Source organism: Pelophylax lessonae (genome assembly GCF_965119305.1).
Source record: "Pelophylax lessonae genome assembly, chromosome: 3".
In the NCBI taxonomy this organism is placed as follows: Eukaryota; Metazoa; Chordata; class Amphibia; order Anura; family Ranidae; genus Pelophylax; species Pelophylax lessonae.
Window position 1 is genome coordinate 88548802 of NC_138770.1, and position 16418 is coordinate 88565219.

General features: G+C 41.4%; 1 protein-coding gene across 1 annotated transcript in view; it reads right to left on the reverse strand.

Annotated features, from left to right (window-relative positions):
- LOC309551304 (cytochrome P450 2K1-like) overlaps positions 1–16418 on the reverse strand; it is a 54704-nt gene that overhangs the window by 20456 nt on the left and 17830 nt on the right. The window contains exon 3 of the mRNA XM_082251836.1: positions 2432–2594. Coding sequence (XP_082107962.1) covers positions 2432–2594 — 163 coding nt within the window. The remainder of the gene's footprint in view (positions 1–2431; positions 2595–16418) is intronic.

Below are 16418 nucleotides of genomic sequence, written 5' to 3' on the forward strand. Positions count from 1 at the left end.
CGCAAAAAGTAAAAATCGCACAGGTGATCAAATACCACCAAAAGAAAGCTCTGTTTGTGGGAAAAAAAGGACGTAAATTTTGTTTGGGTACGGCATTGCACGACCGCACAATTGTCAGTTAAAACTCACACAGTGCCGAATCGCAAAAAGTGGCCTGGACGTAAGACAGCAAAATCCTCCGGTGGTAAAGTGGTTAATATGCTTGGACACAGCACTTTGTGAACAGCCAGCTTCTTTAGCAATGACTTTTTGTGACTTAAGCTGGATACACACTATCCAACTTTTGTGGTTAGATTTCCTTCAGATTTACCTTTTCTATGTAGTGCAAGGGCCTGCCAGATTGCATACAAACTGAAAGTGTTTAGGTTTGACCTCATATTATATGGTTTTGGTAAGTCTAAAGGAAAAAGTATTCAGAAAATCTTATAGTGTGTATGGCCCATTACCCTCCTTGTGGAGGGTGTCAATGGCTTTTTTCTGGACAACTGTCAAGTCAGCAGTCTTCCCCATGATTGTGTAATCTACTGAACCAGACAGAGACCATTTAAAGGCTCAGGAAACCATTACAGGTGTTTTGAGTTAATTAGCTGATTAGAGTGTAACATCATAAGTCTTCAATATTGAACTTTTTCACAATATTGAAATTTTCTGAGATACTGAATTTTGGATTTTCACTAGCTGTAAGCCATAATCATCAAAAAAAAAAAAAAAGAAATGCTTGACATATATAACTCTGTGTATAATGAATGTAAATAATAAATGAGTTTCACTTTTTCAATTGAACTACTGAATTCAATTAACTTGTTGATGATAATCTAATTTTTTGAGATGCGTCTGTATGTGTTCTACATTCCGTGGAACTGTTATTTAGTAATAATGCATTCGTGTGGAATCTGATAGATATACAAGTAAGCTAAGAAAGAAATTTAAATAAAACAGGGCCAGTAATATTATTCACATGGTCATTATATTCAAAATTTGCATGTAAAATATAAAGGTAAAAGGAAATACCTTGGCACATTGAGGTGATGTACATCGATGCAGAATTTATCTTCAGGTCTGGATCTCCCATAGAGCCAAAGTAGACAGTGAATGTAAACAAATTGAAGTATTTTTATTCAGTTGACATAATGACTCAATTGTTCAGTTAAAAAATCTAAAAAGGAACAAATCGGGCATCCTAATCATCCTGCTCCCATAAATACAACGATAAATACAACGATGATAAAAGAAGCGCTACCTTATGTAGACAGCAAGTAGCTTTTGAAAAAGAGATAGAAACCTCAAAACATTTACCTTTAAGTAACAAAAATGGAAATTGAAGCACCGGACTACTGCTAGGAGGTCCATATACTGTATAATGGTATTTCTATAAAAGCCAGGGGTACAATCCAAAAAGTATCAAACGTGTTTTGGTGGTCCAAGAGCCCCCCCCCCACCTTCATCAGGGCTTCATTGACAACAATATAAATAAACTAGAAGTAAGCTGGACCTTTAATGTTTATTTTTTTAAGAGTGTGATTACCAGCACAGACCTTGTCAGCTGCTCGTTTGGCTACTTTTTGGATTGTCCTCATGACTTTGCCCAGGATAAAGTAGTATTTGCACCTCTTATGAGAGGTGTGGTGCTTCAATTTCTATTTTTGTTACATTTCACTATAAGCCTAGTAGACAATTGAGATCCTCTGGGGTGTAGAAGAACTGCCTGCCCAGGAATCACATCATTTACTTCAATTACAATACTTTAACACTGCAATACTGGGCACTCTTACACCCTTCCTGCCCAGGACAGTTTTCAGCAGTCATGCAACACTGCACCTAAACTACATTTTTATAATTTTGTTCACACAACTAGAGATTTCTTTTGGTGGTATTTAATCACTACTGGATTTTTTATTTTTTGCTAATAAATGAAAAAAGACTGAACAAACACGTTTTTGCTTCATATCTATTATACAATTTTGCAAAAAAATAATTGTTCTTCATAAATTTAGGACAAATTGTATTCCGCATTTCTTTGGTGAAAATAACCCAATCAGTATATATCATTTAGTCTGTAGAAAAGTTAGAGTCCACAAATTATGGTATATATCTGACAATTTTTTCTATTTTGTTTTTCATTTTGCATTATATTTTTTCCTTTTTTTTTTTACAATTTTTTAGCAGACTTTGACCAGTTCAATACAATGTTACTATAGTACTATAGTTACATTGTACTACTCTGGGGAAGTGATCAGGATTTTTTTTTTTTTATAATTGCTTATAGCAGTGAATTTCTTTGCTACTAGCAAGCATTTTACTGAACTATAAAATATTATATATATATATATATATATATATATATATATATATATACTAACGTATCTAGTAAATCAGCCTTCCTGTAAAATTAGCAAATAGGAGGTTACAGAAAAAAGCAAACAGAAGTTACCATATCCTTTGGCAATGTCATGAAATATGGGGACGTAAGGTCTCTCAGAGAACTCTTCAGCATAGTTGATGAGAGCATCCTTCACCGTCTCATACCCACACAGGATTACCATCTTTTGTGTCCCTATTTGTACTCTGAACACTGAACCATATTTCTTCGCCAGCTGCATGGGATACAAATAAGTCATTTATATTTAGCTTCTAACTAGAGATAAGTGAATAAGTGAATAGATAAGTGATTCACCAATCTGCCATCTGAATGGGAAAACTGAAAGTGCTGCTTCAAATCAGAAATTGCCAAGTTACCACAATGTAATTACTAACATAGTTGACAATTTTTTTTTGCTCCTATCATTTTTTTTTTTTTTTTTAATTTTGCAATTGAGAAATTGAATTTGGAATTACACTACAAAAGAAGTTTAAACATTTTATTTACATTCTCTTTTAACCGTATGTTTATTGACAATTTTTGGTCAAGTACAGAATACAACATTTCTGTATTAAAATAATAAGTATACATGTTTTGTGGATCTCTTGCTTAGGAGAAGGACAAGAGTAATACAAAGCCCAATATATTATGTTTGAGTAGACAATCTATAAGGGTAGGGAAGGAGGGAGGGGGAGGGAGGGATAGACCGTGTTGGTCAAAAGAGATAGGTTAACCACTACATTCTTATTCGGAGGGAACATTTCCAGGCACCCCTTACTGTGTCCGGTTGAGGGAATGGTCAGTTACCATTTTGAGTGTGGTCTCCTACCATTACCTAAGGTGTGTTGTGGTTTTGACGACTCTTTTCTTGTGTCTTTGATTGTATTGGAAAATTGGAAAAGAGAACACAAACAGTGAGGAGGAGTGAGATAATGGGTAGGAGTGAAGTTGGTTATGTCTTAAGTTTGTTTATCTATACTGGAAAGGAAATTAGTCAAATTTGTTTAGAGTTCAGATAATGTGTCCAACTTATTTACATTCTATATCATCAAGTCAATAACTAAAAAATTAGGGGAAATCATACACAGTGAATGTAACCTCTTCTATAAAATTGTCCATGATTACACATGGTTTAACCACTTGCTGACCATATACAGTACATATACTGCAGCAAGGCAGCTCTCCTGCGCGGGATCGCATACCTAGTACATGACCCGCGTGCTGGGCTTGGGAGCACGCCTGCTGCCCCGGCTGTGCTGCGATTGGCTGCAGTATGAACCAATTAGCAGGTTCCTGTCGCTAATTGATCACCGGCACCCGATGATCGGCTCTGGAGATTACTGAAGACAGCCCTGTGAAGGTAAACAAACACAGGGCTATCTTCTGACAGCAGCAATTTTTCTTCCTGCGAATCAGGAAATAACAAACAACACATTGCTTAGTAAAAACACTGCACACAGTACATGGTAAAACATGTTCGCCACACATTTAATGCCTTGATCGCCCTAGATGTTAACCCGTTCCCTGCCAGTGTCATTAGTACAGTGACAGTGCATATTTTTAATCACTGTATTGGTGTCACTGGTTCCTAAAAAAAAAGTGTAAAAAGTATCAGTTAGGTATCTCATTTGTCCGCCACAATATTCACAGTCCCGTTATAAGTCGCCGATCTGATCTTTTTTTTATGGAAAAATTCCATAAATACTGTACATCCCATAGTTTTTAGATACTTTAACTGCTTTTGGACACTATAACTTTTTCAGTGGATAACCCCACCCCCTTGTGACATAACTGACTGGGGCATGCTAATGACATCACAGGGGGTGGGGTCACCAGGTGGTGTCACCAGGTGGCCCTGCCTCTTACCTATATAATAAATGTCAGATGGAGGAGCAGGCAGTCCACGGGGAGCAAAACTGTGGCGCTAAAACCCTTTAAGAATGACAGTCCCACTTGAAAATGTGAAAAAAGCAATAAAAAAGCAGTCCATGTGTGTCCGTCTCCACATAAGGAAGTAATTCTCGAGCAGAAAACCACCACCAGAAAGCACTCCAACACCAGTACTTCTTACCAAAAGTAGTTGATCTCCATCACAGAGATCAAAAAATGCGCATAACCGGCAATAATGAAGGCTTCTCCAATGTAGTCCTAGTAAGCTCACGATATGGTATATTATGCAAAGAGAAAAGGGACATCACATAGCGCAGACCGCTTTAAAAGGCTTTATTCTTACATAAATAAATGGTACTCACAAACAAAGTACTACATCTCGCATGTAATACATGGGCACAGAGACCTCCCAGATGACCGACCACTCCCTGAGAGAACAGCCCGCCAACTCCGGTCACCATGTGACGCCAGAGGAGCCCTCCTCTGGCGTCACATGGTGACCGGAGTTGGCGGGCTGTTCTCTCAGGGAGTGGTCGGTCATCTGGGAGGTCTCTGTGCCCATGTATTACATGCGAGATGTAGTACTTTGTTTGTGAGTACCATTTATTTATGTAAGAATAAAGCCTTTTAAAGCGGTCTGCGCTATGTGATGTCCCTTTTCTCTTTGCATAATATACCATATCGTGAGCTTACTAGGACTACATTGGAGAAGCCTTCATTATTCCCGGTTATGCGCATTTTTTGATCTCTGTGATGGAGATCAACTACTTTTGGTAAGAAGTACTGGTGTTGGAGTGCTTTCTGGTGGTGGTTTTCTGCTCGAGAATTACTTCCTTATGTGGAGACGGACACACATGGACTGCTTTTTTATTGCTTTTTTCACATTTTCAAGTGGGACTGTCATTCTTAAAGGGTTTTAGCGCCACAGTTTTGTTTTTATTTCTTTTAATCTGCTACATTTCAGATTAGTGTGGCTGCTGTACCCACTAGTGTATATTTGCTGTTTTTACAGTTTTTTTACCTTAATGCGCAGCAATTTTATGTTTTTTAGTCCACGGGGAGCGTTCAATGAGGCCAGAAATTTTCTTTTTCTCTTTTTTAGGTTCGGAGGTGTGGTGGGCGGAGTGAGATGGATCTACATTGGGGGACATTGTTTTTTATTTTTTATTAAAGGAATTGTCAAAAACTCGTTTACTGTCTTTGTTCACTTCTTATACTTTTGGTGAATGGGAAGGGGTACTATGTACTCCATACTCATTAACATGGGGTGGGCGGAATTTAGGGGCCTCCTTGTTACAGGGTGCTTACAGAATCTGATACCCCCCTGATAAACCCCAAATTGAAGTCTATGGGACTGGAAAAACCAAAAGCGCCCATTTTGAAGGCTTACTGTATATGCATGTATTGGGCACACAATGGTTATGGAGGTCCCGGTACTGCCCTGGGGGATATGTATCAAATGTATCAATGGAATCTGTAGATAGACAAGCTTGACTATCAGTAACATAACCTCTAGGAGCTTTAAATGCCAATTCAGAAACCACACTGGATGAAGGGCAGTCCAGCAACTCGATTACATGCTGGGCAAGTTCTGGCCAGTGGTCTATTCTCATGACCCAGTAACTCAGTGGATCGTCAACTAGAAAGCTCTCCATCTCTGTTTTTGCCCCTAGATAATCGTTCACCATATGAAGCACATGCTGCTGATGGGATGTTTAAGCTGACAATTGTGAAATGCATTACTAAGGCAGCCCCCTTCTCCACCACTCCTCTCTTGACCAACAGAAGCCTCAAAACTACATTGTACATGAGACTGTAACCTATCATATTTGGGAAAAGCATTAGAAAATCTCCTTTTAAAGGTGTTCTCAAGAGATTTCATCTTCTGCTCCCTCTGTGGGGACAGGATGAGTTCTAAGACTTTCCCCTTGAAAAGGTGGTCAAGGAGGGTTGCCAACCAATAGTGATCCTTTTCCTTGATGCCACATATTCTCGGGTCCTTTTGTAGGCTTTGAAGCAAGAGGGAGCCCATGCACTGCAAGTTTGCGGAAGCATGAGAAGCAGACTCCTCGGGGTCACTGAGGATTATAATATCTGGAACTGCCTCCACCCAGCCACGTACTACTCCCAAGGGTTCTGGGGATGGAAAATCAAAATCTGTTAAGGTTTGACGTATGTTTTCCTCTGCTTCAATGCCTCCAAAACTGCCAGAATCCTCCTCCTCCCTTTCCTCTTGTGTATTGTGTGATGTAGCAAGAATAGTGTCTGCATAAAGGGGACCTTGAGAGGAAAGGAAGTCCTCCTCTTACTCCCGCTGCTCTGCCTTGAGTGCCCTGTCAATAAAGCCACACAGAGTCTGCTCTAGCAGCAACACAACAAAGGTTGTGTCACTGATGAATGCATTGTCATGACACCCTTGTCACCTTCTCAAATGGTGACAATAGAGTGCATGCATCCTTTATCAGCAGTCATTGGCATGGGGAAAAAAAGCAGAGCGGGCCTGAGCCTGTCGCTGTGCCATACCCACACAGGTACTCATTGATGGTCATCTGCTGCATGTGCAGGTGCTGTAGCATTGCCAAATTTGAGTTACACCTAGTGGGCATGTCACAAATCAGGTGGTTTAGGGGCAGATAGAATTTCCACTGAATTTCAGCCAACTGAGCACTGGCTGTGTATAACTTCCTGAAATGGCTACAGAGTCTTCTGGCCTGCTCTGGCGTTGCACCACAAAATTGAGTGGCATGGAACATGTGTCAACTTCCCCTGTCTAAGGGTGGACAGGAGGTTTGTGCCATTATTTCACACCCCCATTCCTGACCCAGCTGGCTAGGCATGAAACACCTTTAGGCCTGCCCCTGCAGAGCTGAAAGAATCTCTGCTCTGGTGTGGGTTCTGTCCCCTAAACACACCAGCTGAAGCACTGCATGGCACCTTTCAGCCTGACTCATTGAATAGCACATTGAATGCTTAGGGGATACTTGTGGTTCATGGGACAATTCAGCAGAGGAGGCCATGGAGGAGGAGGAGGGGGTGGAGCTAACAAATCTTGCATCATCACCACTAGCTAAATGGAGATGTGGTGGCACAACAAGCTGCAGCACTGAGCCCTGTACTGCATCCTTCCCTGTTGCAAAGAGTGTTACCCAGTGTGCTGTGAACAAAATATAATGTCCCTGACCATGCTTGCTGGACCACGTATCAGCAGAAAAGTGGACTTTGCGGCTGACTGCCTTGCCCAATGGTGCCATAACCTTGCCTTCCATATGAAGGTTCAGAGCTGGAATGACCTTTACGTGAAAAGAAATAGTGACTGGGAACCTGCCATTGTGGTACAGCACAGTCCCCCTAGCAGAAGGGGGCAGAATCCACCAGACTGAAAGGCAGAAGTTGTAGGGGTCCAGGACAACCTGGGCTCTAGCGATCACAGGATGATCACATTTAGCGTAAATAACAATATAGCAAAGCAAGTGGGGAACATAAGAACCCTTAACTTCAGAAGGGCAGACTTTCCAAAATTGTACTCGTTGATGGAAAGGGTAAACTGGGACCGAACCCTGGGATCCCTGACCACAGAGGAAAAATGGGAATGCTTTAGGAATATATTAAGCAAAGGCATCTTGCAGTGCATTCCTATGGGAAATAAATTTAGAAGAGACAAAGCCAAACCTGGCTGGCTAAGCCATAGCGTTAAAAATCTTATTAGGGGAAAAAAATTGGCCTTCAGGAAATATAAATCAGAAGGCACAGTATTGGCTTTCGACCAATACAAGGAGGCAAATAAGAAGTGTAAACACAAAATCAAGATGGCTAAAATAGACTTTGAGAGACAAATAGCGGAGGATAGTAAAAAAACCCCAAAGAAATTCTTTAAGTATATCAACAGCAAAAAAACTAGGGCAGAGCATATTGCACACATAATTAACGATGATGGGAGGATGGTTACAGAGGACACTGAAAAAGCAACCGTGCTGAATGCTTTTTTCTCGTCAGTCTTTACACAGGAAAAGGAGAGGTACACTGACCATGACTGTATGGTTAGTAGTAATACACAGGACTTGCCACTATGGCTAACAGAGGGTGAAATCAGGGAAAGGCTGGATAAACTTAACACAAACAAATCACCAGGCCCGGATGGCGTACATCCGAGAGTACTCAAGGAACTCAGTAAGGTTATATCCAGACCACTGTTCCTGGTCTTTGCGGACAGTATTAGGACAGGAGATGTACCAGGGGAGTGGAGGAAAGCTAACGTGATTCCGATATTCAAAAAGGGTCAGAGGCATATCCCGGGAAATTATAGGCCTGTCAGTCTGACATCAGTAGTATGTAAACTTCTGGAGGTGATGATAAGGGACTATATCGTAGAGTTTGCTAAGGACAACAGCATCATCAGTAGTAACCAGCACGGGTTTACCAATGGGCATTCTTGTCAAACCAATCTCTTAACATTCTACGAGGAGGTGAGCTGTGAGCTAGATAGGGGCAGACCAGTGGATGTGGTGTACTTGGATTTCGCTAAGGCGTTCGATACAGTTCCCCATAAGCGCTTAATTTATAAAATAAGGTCTGCAGGTATCGACAGCAGGGTTTGCTCTTGGATACGGAACTGGCTAAAAGGGCGTGTCCAAAGGGTGGTAATAAACAGCGCATACTCAGACTGGTCTGAGGTAGTAAGCAGGGTCCCCCAAGGCTCAGTCCTAGGACCAACCTTGTTCAATTTATTCATAAACAGCATTGAGGACGGGATCTGTAGTTCAATATCAGTTTTTGCAGATGACACAAAATTAGGCAGGGCAATAACAGCACAGCATGAAGCAGATATCCTACAGTATGACCTGGACAAAATAACGGAGTGGGCAACGACTTGGCAAATGAGGTTTAACGTGGAGAAGTGTAAGGTTTTGCACTTGGGGACTAGCAACATAAAAAGCACAATACACGTTAGGAGGGGAACCCCTGGGAGAATCAAAAATGGAGAAGGATCTGGGAGTATTGGTGGATGATAGACTAGGCAACAGCATGCAATGTCAAGTGGCAGCTGCCAAAGCCAGCAGAATATTAGCATGCTTAAAGAAAGGGATGTATTCCAGAAATAAGACTATAATCCTTCCACTTTATAAAACTCTGGTCCGACCGCATCTGGAGTATGCTGTCCAGTTCTGGTCACCAGTCCTTAGAAGGGATGTGTTGGAGCTGGAGAGGGTCCAGAGAAGGGCAACTAAACTAATTAGGGGATTGGAGGACCTTGATTATGAGGAGCGTCTGCAATCGCTTGATTTATTCTCCCTGGAGAAGAGACCCCTGAGGGGGGACATGATAGCAATTTTTAAATATCTCAATGGGGATCTAGGCTTAGAAGAAAAGCTGTTCAGTTGCAGGGATTGCATGAGGACTCGGGGGCATACAATGCGATTAGAGGAGAAGCGTTTTAACCTCAGGCAACGTGGGGGGTTCTTTACTGTTAGGGCTACAAGATTGTGGAATTCTCTACCACAAGAGGTGGTTTCTGCAGGTAATATGGTGGCTTTCAAAAGACTTCTAGACGTACATCTCAAGGATCAGAACATTCAGGGGTATGCGAGATGATTACAGCCACACACACCTACACAGGTTGAACTGGATGGACTATTGTCTTTATTAAACCTCACCTACTATGTAACTATGTAAGCCAGCAGCTTTGACAAGCTTGCATTTAGATGCTGGGCATGTAGGTGACTATTATTTTTTTTTTCGCTGCAGCAACTGGGGCGGAGAAATTTGATGGCTATAGTCTACAGCTGGTGGTGTGCTACTTGCAGATGTGCTGCAAGGACCTAGGACACCCAAAGCTATACCATCATTCCTGTCAGTGGAGGCTGCTGAGAGGTCATGAGGTATAGTTGGGGTAAACTGAGGTGAGTAAGGAGGAGGAACCAAATTGCATCCCTTTTGTGTGGATTTCAGGTGTTCTTGCCAACGGACTGTGTGGGAGGTTAAATGCCTTACCAAGCATGTGGTACCCAAATGGCTGGTGTTTTTGCCACGCTTGATGTGCTTGAGACAAACTGAAATATACTGCTATAAACATTCAGTAATGCACAGAAATATACTGCGTTAAACGTGCAGTAATGTACAGAAATGTACTGCCTTAAACGTACAGTAACGCACAGAAATATACTGCGCTAAATGTGCACTAACGCACTGAAATATACTGCATTAAACGCACACTAACACACTGAACATGGAAAGATTTGAACAAAAATTATTTAAATAAACTAATTACAGTAAATCACTAGTCACATGAAAATGAGGACAAAAATAAGATATTATTAGGGTTGTACTGATATGGATATGGCATTGGTACTGATACTAAGCATTTTCATTAGTATTGGTACTCGTGCAAATACTCTGATACCTCAGACCGATACTTTCAGGCTCGATTCTTTTATCTGTCAATGGGATTCCCCAATTAACAGCTAAAAAAAACAAAAAAAACAAAAAACAAAACAGTATGTGAGATACAATCAGCTCTACCCTTCACTATCCAAATACTGTGTCAATATTTTAGTATACTCATCTAATATAAGTCCAAGTGTCTCTGCGTCCAGTCCCTGTGTCCCTGGGATTGCGCTACTGCACATGTGCCTCACGGACAGCCATTGGGACTTGGAGCGCAGAGAGACCGGTGTTCTAAAATTTCATTTCATTCATTAGTGAAGAATGGTGATTGCCCAGTGTGTGAGCTCAGCCCCTCCTCCTCCCCGAACACCACACACCTTCCTCTCATTGTATCACCCAGGAGAAGGCAAATCCATCCCACCTCAGCCCCGCCTCCTCTCAGTCAGCTGTTCGTAATTCCGGACCCTCGTCACTTCCGGTGATGCTACGTCACAACCAGCTGGTGCGAGCCCCGATGCGCATGCGCACAAGACATTTTCCAGGTCCGATGAAATTTTAAGACTTACGAACAGCTGACTGAGAGGAGGCGGGGCTGAGGTGGGACGGAGTTGCCTTCTCCTGGGTGATACAATGACAGGAAGGTGTGTGGTGTACAGGGAGGAGAAGGGGCTGAGCTCACACACTGGGCGGTCACCATTCTTCACTAATCACACATTTCTACTGATTGTTAGCTCATGTGACCACTATGCTTTATTTCATGGCCTCTGACCATTCATCCCAAACCCTGCAGATGGGAACAGCCCATATGTGACCAGCAGGGGGCGCTTTATGTCAGGGGAGGAAGAGGGTGCAGAGTATTGGAGGTGGAGGGACAGAGTGAGATGTAATTGGGTGCAGAGAGAGCATATTGGGGAATGAGGTGTAATAGGAGGGGCAGGGGTGTAAAGTTTTGTATTGGTGTAATGGGGTGCAGAGAAGTGAGGTAATGGGGTGAAAAGTGTTGTATTGGGGGTTCAGAGTGTTGGGGTATTGGAGATACAGAGAGGTGGAGTAATGGGGGTGCAGAGAGGTGGAGTAATGGGGGTGAAAAGTGTTGTATTGGGGATGCAGGGGGTTCTGAGTGTTGGGGTATTGGCGATGCAGAGAGGTGGAGTAATGGGGGTGTTCTCCAACACTCTGCACCCCCATTACTCCACCTCTCTGCACCCCAATTACTCCACCCCCCTGCATCCCTATTACTCTACCTCTCTGCATCTCCACCTCTCTGCATCTCCAACACTCTGCACCCCCATTACTCCACCTCTCGCAATCTCTAACACTCTGCACCTCCATTACTCTACCTCTCTGCATCTCCAATACTCTACATCCCCATTACTCCACCTCTCTGCTATTCCAATACTCTGCACCCCCATTACTCCACCTTTCTGCTTCTCCAACACTCTACACCCCCATTACTCCACCTCTCTGCATCTCCAACACTCTGCACCCCCATTACTCCAACTCTCTGTATCTCCAACACTCTGCACCCCCATTACTCCACCTCTCTGCATCTCCAACACTCTGCACCCCCATTACTCCACCTCTCTGTATCTACAACACTCTGCACCTCCATTACTCCACCTCTCTGTATCTCCAACACTCTGCACCCCCATTACTCCACCTCTCTGCATCTCCAACACTCTGCACCCCCATTACTCCACCTCTCTGCATCTCCAACACTCTGCACCCCCATTACTCCATCTCTCTGTATCTCCAACACTCTGCACCCCCATTACTCCACCTCTCTGCATCTCCAACACTCTGCACCCCCATTACTCCACCTCTCTGTATCTCCAATACCCCAACACGCCCCCAATACAACACTTTTTTTTACTACATCACACTTTGTTTACTACATCAAAAATAAAATTAGAAAAGTGAATTTTTTCACATTATTCTTCTTTAACATTTCTAAAGAATAAATATAATAAGATAGAAATCAACTGCATGGTTGTCCACTTTTTTTTGTACTGGAACAAGTCTGTTTTTACAAATGTTTGACCACATATGTTCTAGTGCCGGTTAATTTAATGTGCCTAATGTCTAGTTAATTAAATAAAATTGCTGTACACTCATAATGAGTAGGGATGATCAAACTTTTGAAAAGTTCGGTTCGACCAGAACACCCGAACCTCCCGAAAGTTCGGCCCGGATTCCAGAACCCCCTTGAAATCAATGGGACCCGAACTTCGGTAATCAAAAAACACCATTTTGAAGCCCAAAAACCCAATAAATGCCCCTAAAAAGTGCCTAGGGTTCTGGGTCATGCCCCAGGGACTATTAATCACACAAAAAAAAGTTCTTAAAATTTTTGGTTTTTGATAGAGAGACAATTATTGAAAAAATGATTGAAAAAAAAAAAAAAGAGATTTATTTGGATTTAGTGTCTGGGGGGGGGGGTCTAAAAAGTGTACCTGTGAAGTTTCAGCTCTGTAGCATGTCCAGAACCAGAAAAAAAAAAAAAAGATTGTTTGTCTTAGAATTGCAGTAGAGCAGGGATATGGCTCCGCTATTTTCACACCTGGCCGTTTTTGTTGCAGGCGTTTATTGGGCTTTTTTGTGGACGTCTTTGGAGGCAGGCATGACATCTGAACTTCTGTGTAGGGGTATATATACACACACATATATGTATATATACACATACACACATATAGGCGTGATAGGAGCGGAGCCCTATGCCTGCAAATAATTTCATTAGTGCAGGCATAGGGTTCCGCTACTTTCACACCTATATGTGTGTATGTGTATATATACATATATGTGTGTGTGTATATATACCCCTACACAGAAGTTCAGATGTCATGCCTGCCTCCAAAAACGTCCACAAAAAAGCCCAATAAACGCCTGCAACAAAAACGGCCAGGTGTGACAGGAGCGGAGCCCTATCCCTGCTCTACTGCAATTCTAAGAAAAATTATCTTTTTCTATGGCGGTCACCTTGACATGGAAGAGTTTGGTCACCCTGCCATAGCAGTCGGAGTCAGTTCACCCTACACTTCACTACAGTCACCCTGACACTTAACACTTTTTTTACAGAAACTAGATTATGGAATTTAACTATAGTGGAAAATAGTACCCTAACTACACTAGATATCCCTTTCCTCACACTAATAATTGCTAAATGACACTTTTGAAGCAGGAGTAACAGAACTGCTTCCACTCTCTTCCACAGCCCCAGTATTACAGTGCTAGAGATTTGGCAGGGCTATGTTATATACTGGGGGGCGTATTCACTACTGATTGGCCTCTGGACCCCCTAGTCACTCCAATCACATTCCTAGCATCCTCCTGCCCCCTCAATTGGCTTTTACTGATGGTTCTGGTCCAATCACGGGCTTTTAAAGCCCAGTTCCTGTCCCATTGCATTTTGGTTGGTTCTGGTTGCCGAATTCCGAACTTTTTCCGCAAAAAGTTCGGAATTCGGCCGAATTTCGAACAGTCAATGTTCGGGTCGAACCGATGGTCGACCCGAACCGTTCGATCATCCCTAATAATGAGTCAACCACACTACAAAGAACATATAAATATTCTTACAGTGCAGCGCAACCAAAAATGACCGTAAAAAGTAAAGAATAAAAACATGTGTAAAAATTTTTTTTTTACACATGGACTTTGTTTTTTGGGGGGTAGTTTTATGTATTGTTGATTTAAAAGGACTTTGATTGAAGACACACAAATGTATTTATTATATTTTTATTCTATTACTATTTATGGGGACTTTTGGTTGCGCTGAACTGTAAGAATATAAAAAAAAAGCTGACATTTATTGGTTGTTGTGTTGAGTGAGAAGTGCGCAGGATACAGTATGGTAAAGCTGCAAACCTAAAATAATATATATAGTGTGATAGTGAAGAAAAATAGGTGCGCTAAACTCATACAAAGTGTTCCCCTAGGGGAGTAAATCACAACGTGATTGATTAGTTAAAATAAATATGTGAAGAAACAATATTCATCATTACATCAAATTGAAATATAATATAACGTGCCCTAGTGTATCAACTAAGCAATCAATAATGAAGTGCACTCTTCAAAGTAATAACGGAAACTGAATAAAAAGTCCAATCAAAACAAAAGACCAAGTGGTGTTGTAAATAAGATGAACTCCAGTGAAAAATCCACAGCAAATTAGAGTGCAAATGATCCCACCACCATATCTGGATTGGCTCCTTACCACAAAGATGAAAATCTCCAAAAAGATCATCTCCTATCTCCGTTGACGTCCTCTCAGAGGAAACGCGTCAGAAGGAGCGCCGCAACGTCATCACTCATCGCCGCGGGCCGCGCTGCAGGCAGCCGTGGCCTCTCCTCTCCATCGCTGTGCTTTTTTGTGCCCGGAACAAGTCGTTTTATGTAAGTGTATCAAGTATGTTACGATTAAACAGTCTGTAAGGTACTACACTATTGTACGATTTTATTTTTGGGACACTGCGAGATTATCTCAGGCACTGGAGGGGACACATCCAGACCCAGGGACCATGGGAGGGATACTATCCATTCCCAGGAGAGTGTGTGATTAAACCCATATACAAGAGTTTTCTGGTAAGAGGCACATCCTCTCCCTAAGTGTGGTTTAAGGAATCCATCGTGGGTACCTTATATCTGGATTTGTGTCATTTTACGCCCTTACATTTTCATCTTTCTGGTAAGGAGCCAATCCAGATATGGTGGTGGGATCATTTGCACTCTAATTTGCTGTGGATTTTTCACTAAGGAGTTCATCTTATTTACAACACCACTTGGACTTTTGTTTGGATTGGACTTTTTATTCAGTTTCCATTATTACTTTGAAGAGTGCACTTCATTATTGATTGCTTAGTTGATACACTAGGGCACATTATATTATATTTCAATTTGATGTAATGAATATTGTTTCTTCACATATTTATATTAACTAATCAATCACGTTGTGATTTACTCCCCTAGGGGAACACTTTGTATGAGTTTAGCGCACCTATTTTTCTTCACTATCATTTATTGGTTGTTGAGCGAGGTCGCTGCGTCCGCAACAACCAATGATTCATTCATCTGTCAGAGGGGTTCACCAGTTGACAGCTGAAGTGTAAATAAAGTCCCAGCAATTGGAGCTTTCAAAAAAAGCAGCCAGGTAATGTTTATTAACAACATTGCTCACCGCTGAAACAGATAGATAAAAAGAAATATTGTGTCTTTTTATCTATCTTTGTTTATTTATGAGTCTTCAGGAATGAGCTTCCATCCAAGAAATAATATCATAAGTCATTTGAAAGTTAAACTGTCCTTTCTACATTCAAAATATTTTTCAATATCAAAAGGATAGATAGATAGATAGATAGATAGATAGATAGATAGATAGATAGATAGATAGATAGATAGATAGATAGATAGATAGATAGATAGATAGATAGATAGAAAGACAGACAGACAGACAGACAGACAGACAGACAGACAGATAGACAGATAGACAGATAGACAGACAGATAGACAGATAGACAGATAGACAGATAGACAGATAGATAGATAGACAGATAGATAGATAGATAGATAGATAGATAGATAGATAGATAGATAGATAGATAGATAGATAGATAGATAGATAGATAGATAGATAGATAGATAGATAGATAGATAGATAGATAGATAGATAGATAGATAGATAGATAACAGGTCTGAGAACGGAAGTCTGTTAGTTGGAACATGGTTTTAAATGTCTTGTTATTTTTGATATTTTTTTTTTTTTTTATGTTATTGATTAAAGATGGTGATTGTTTTT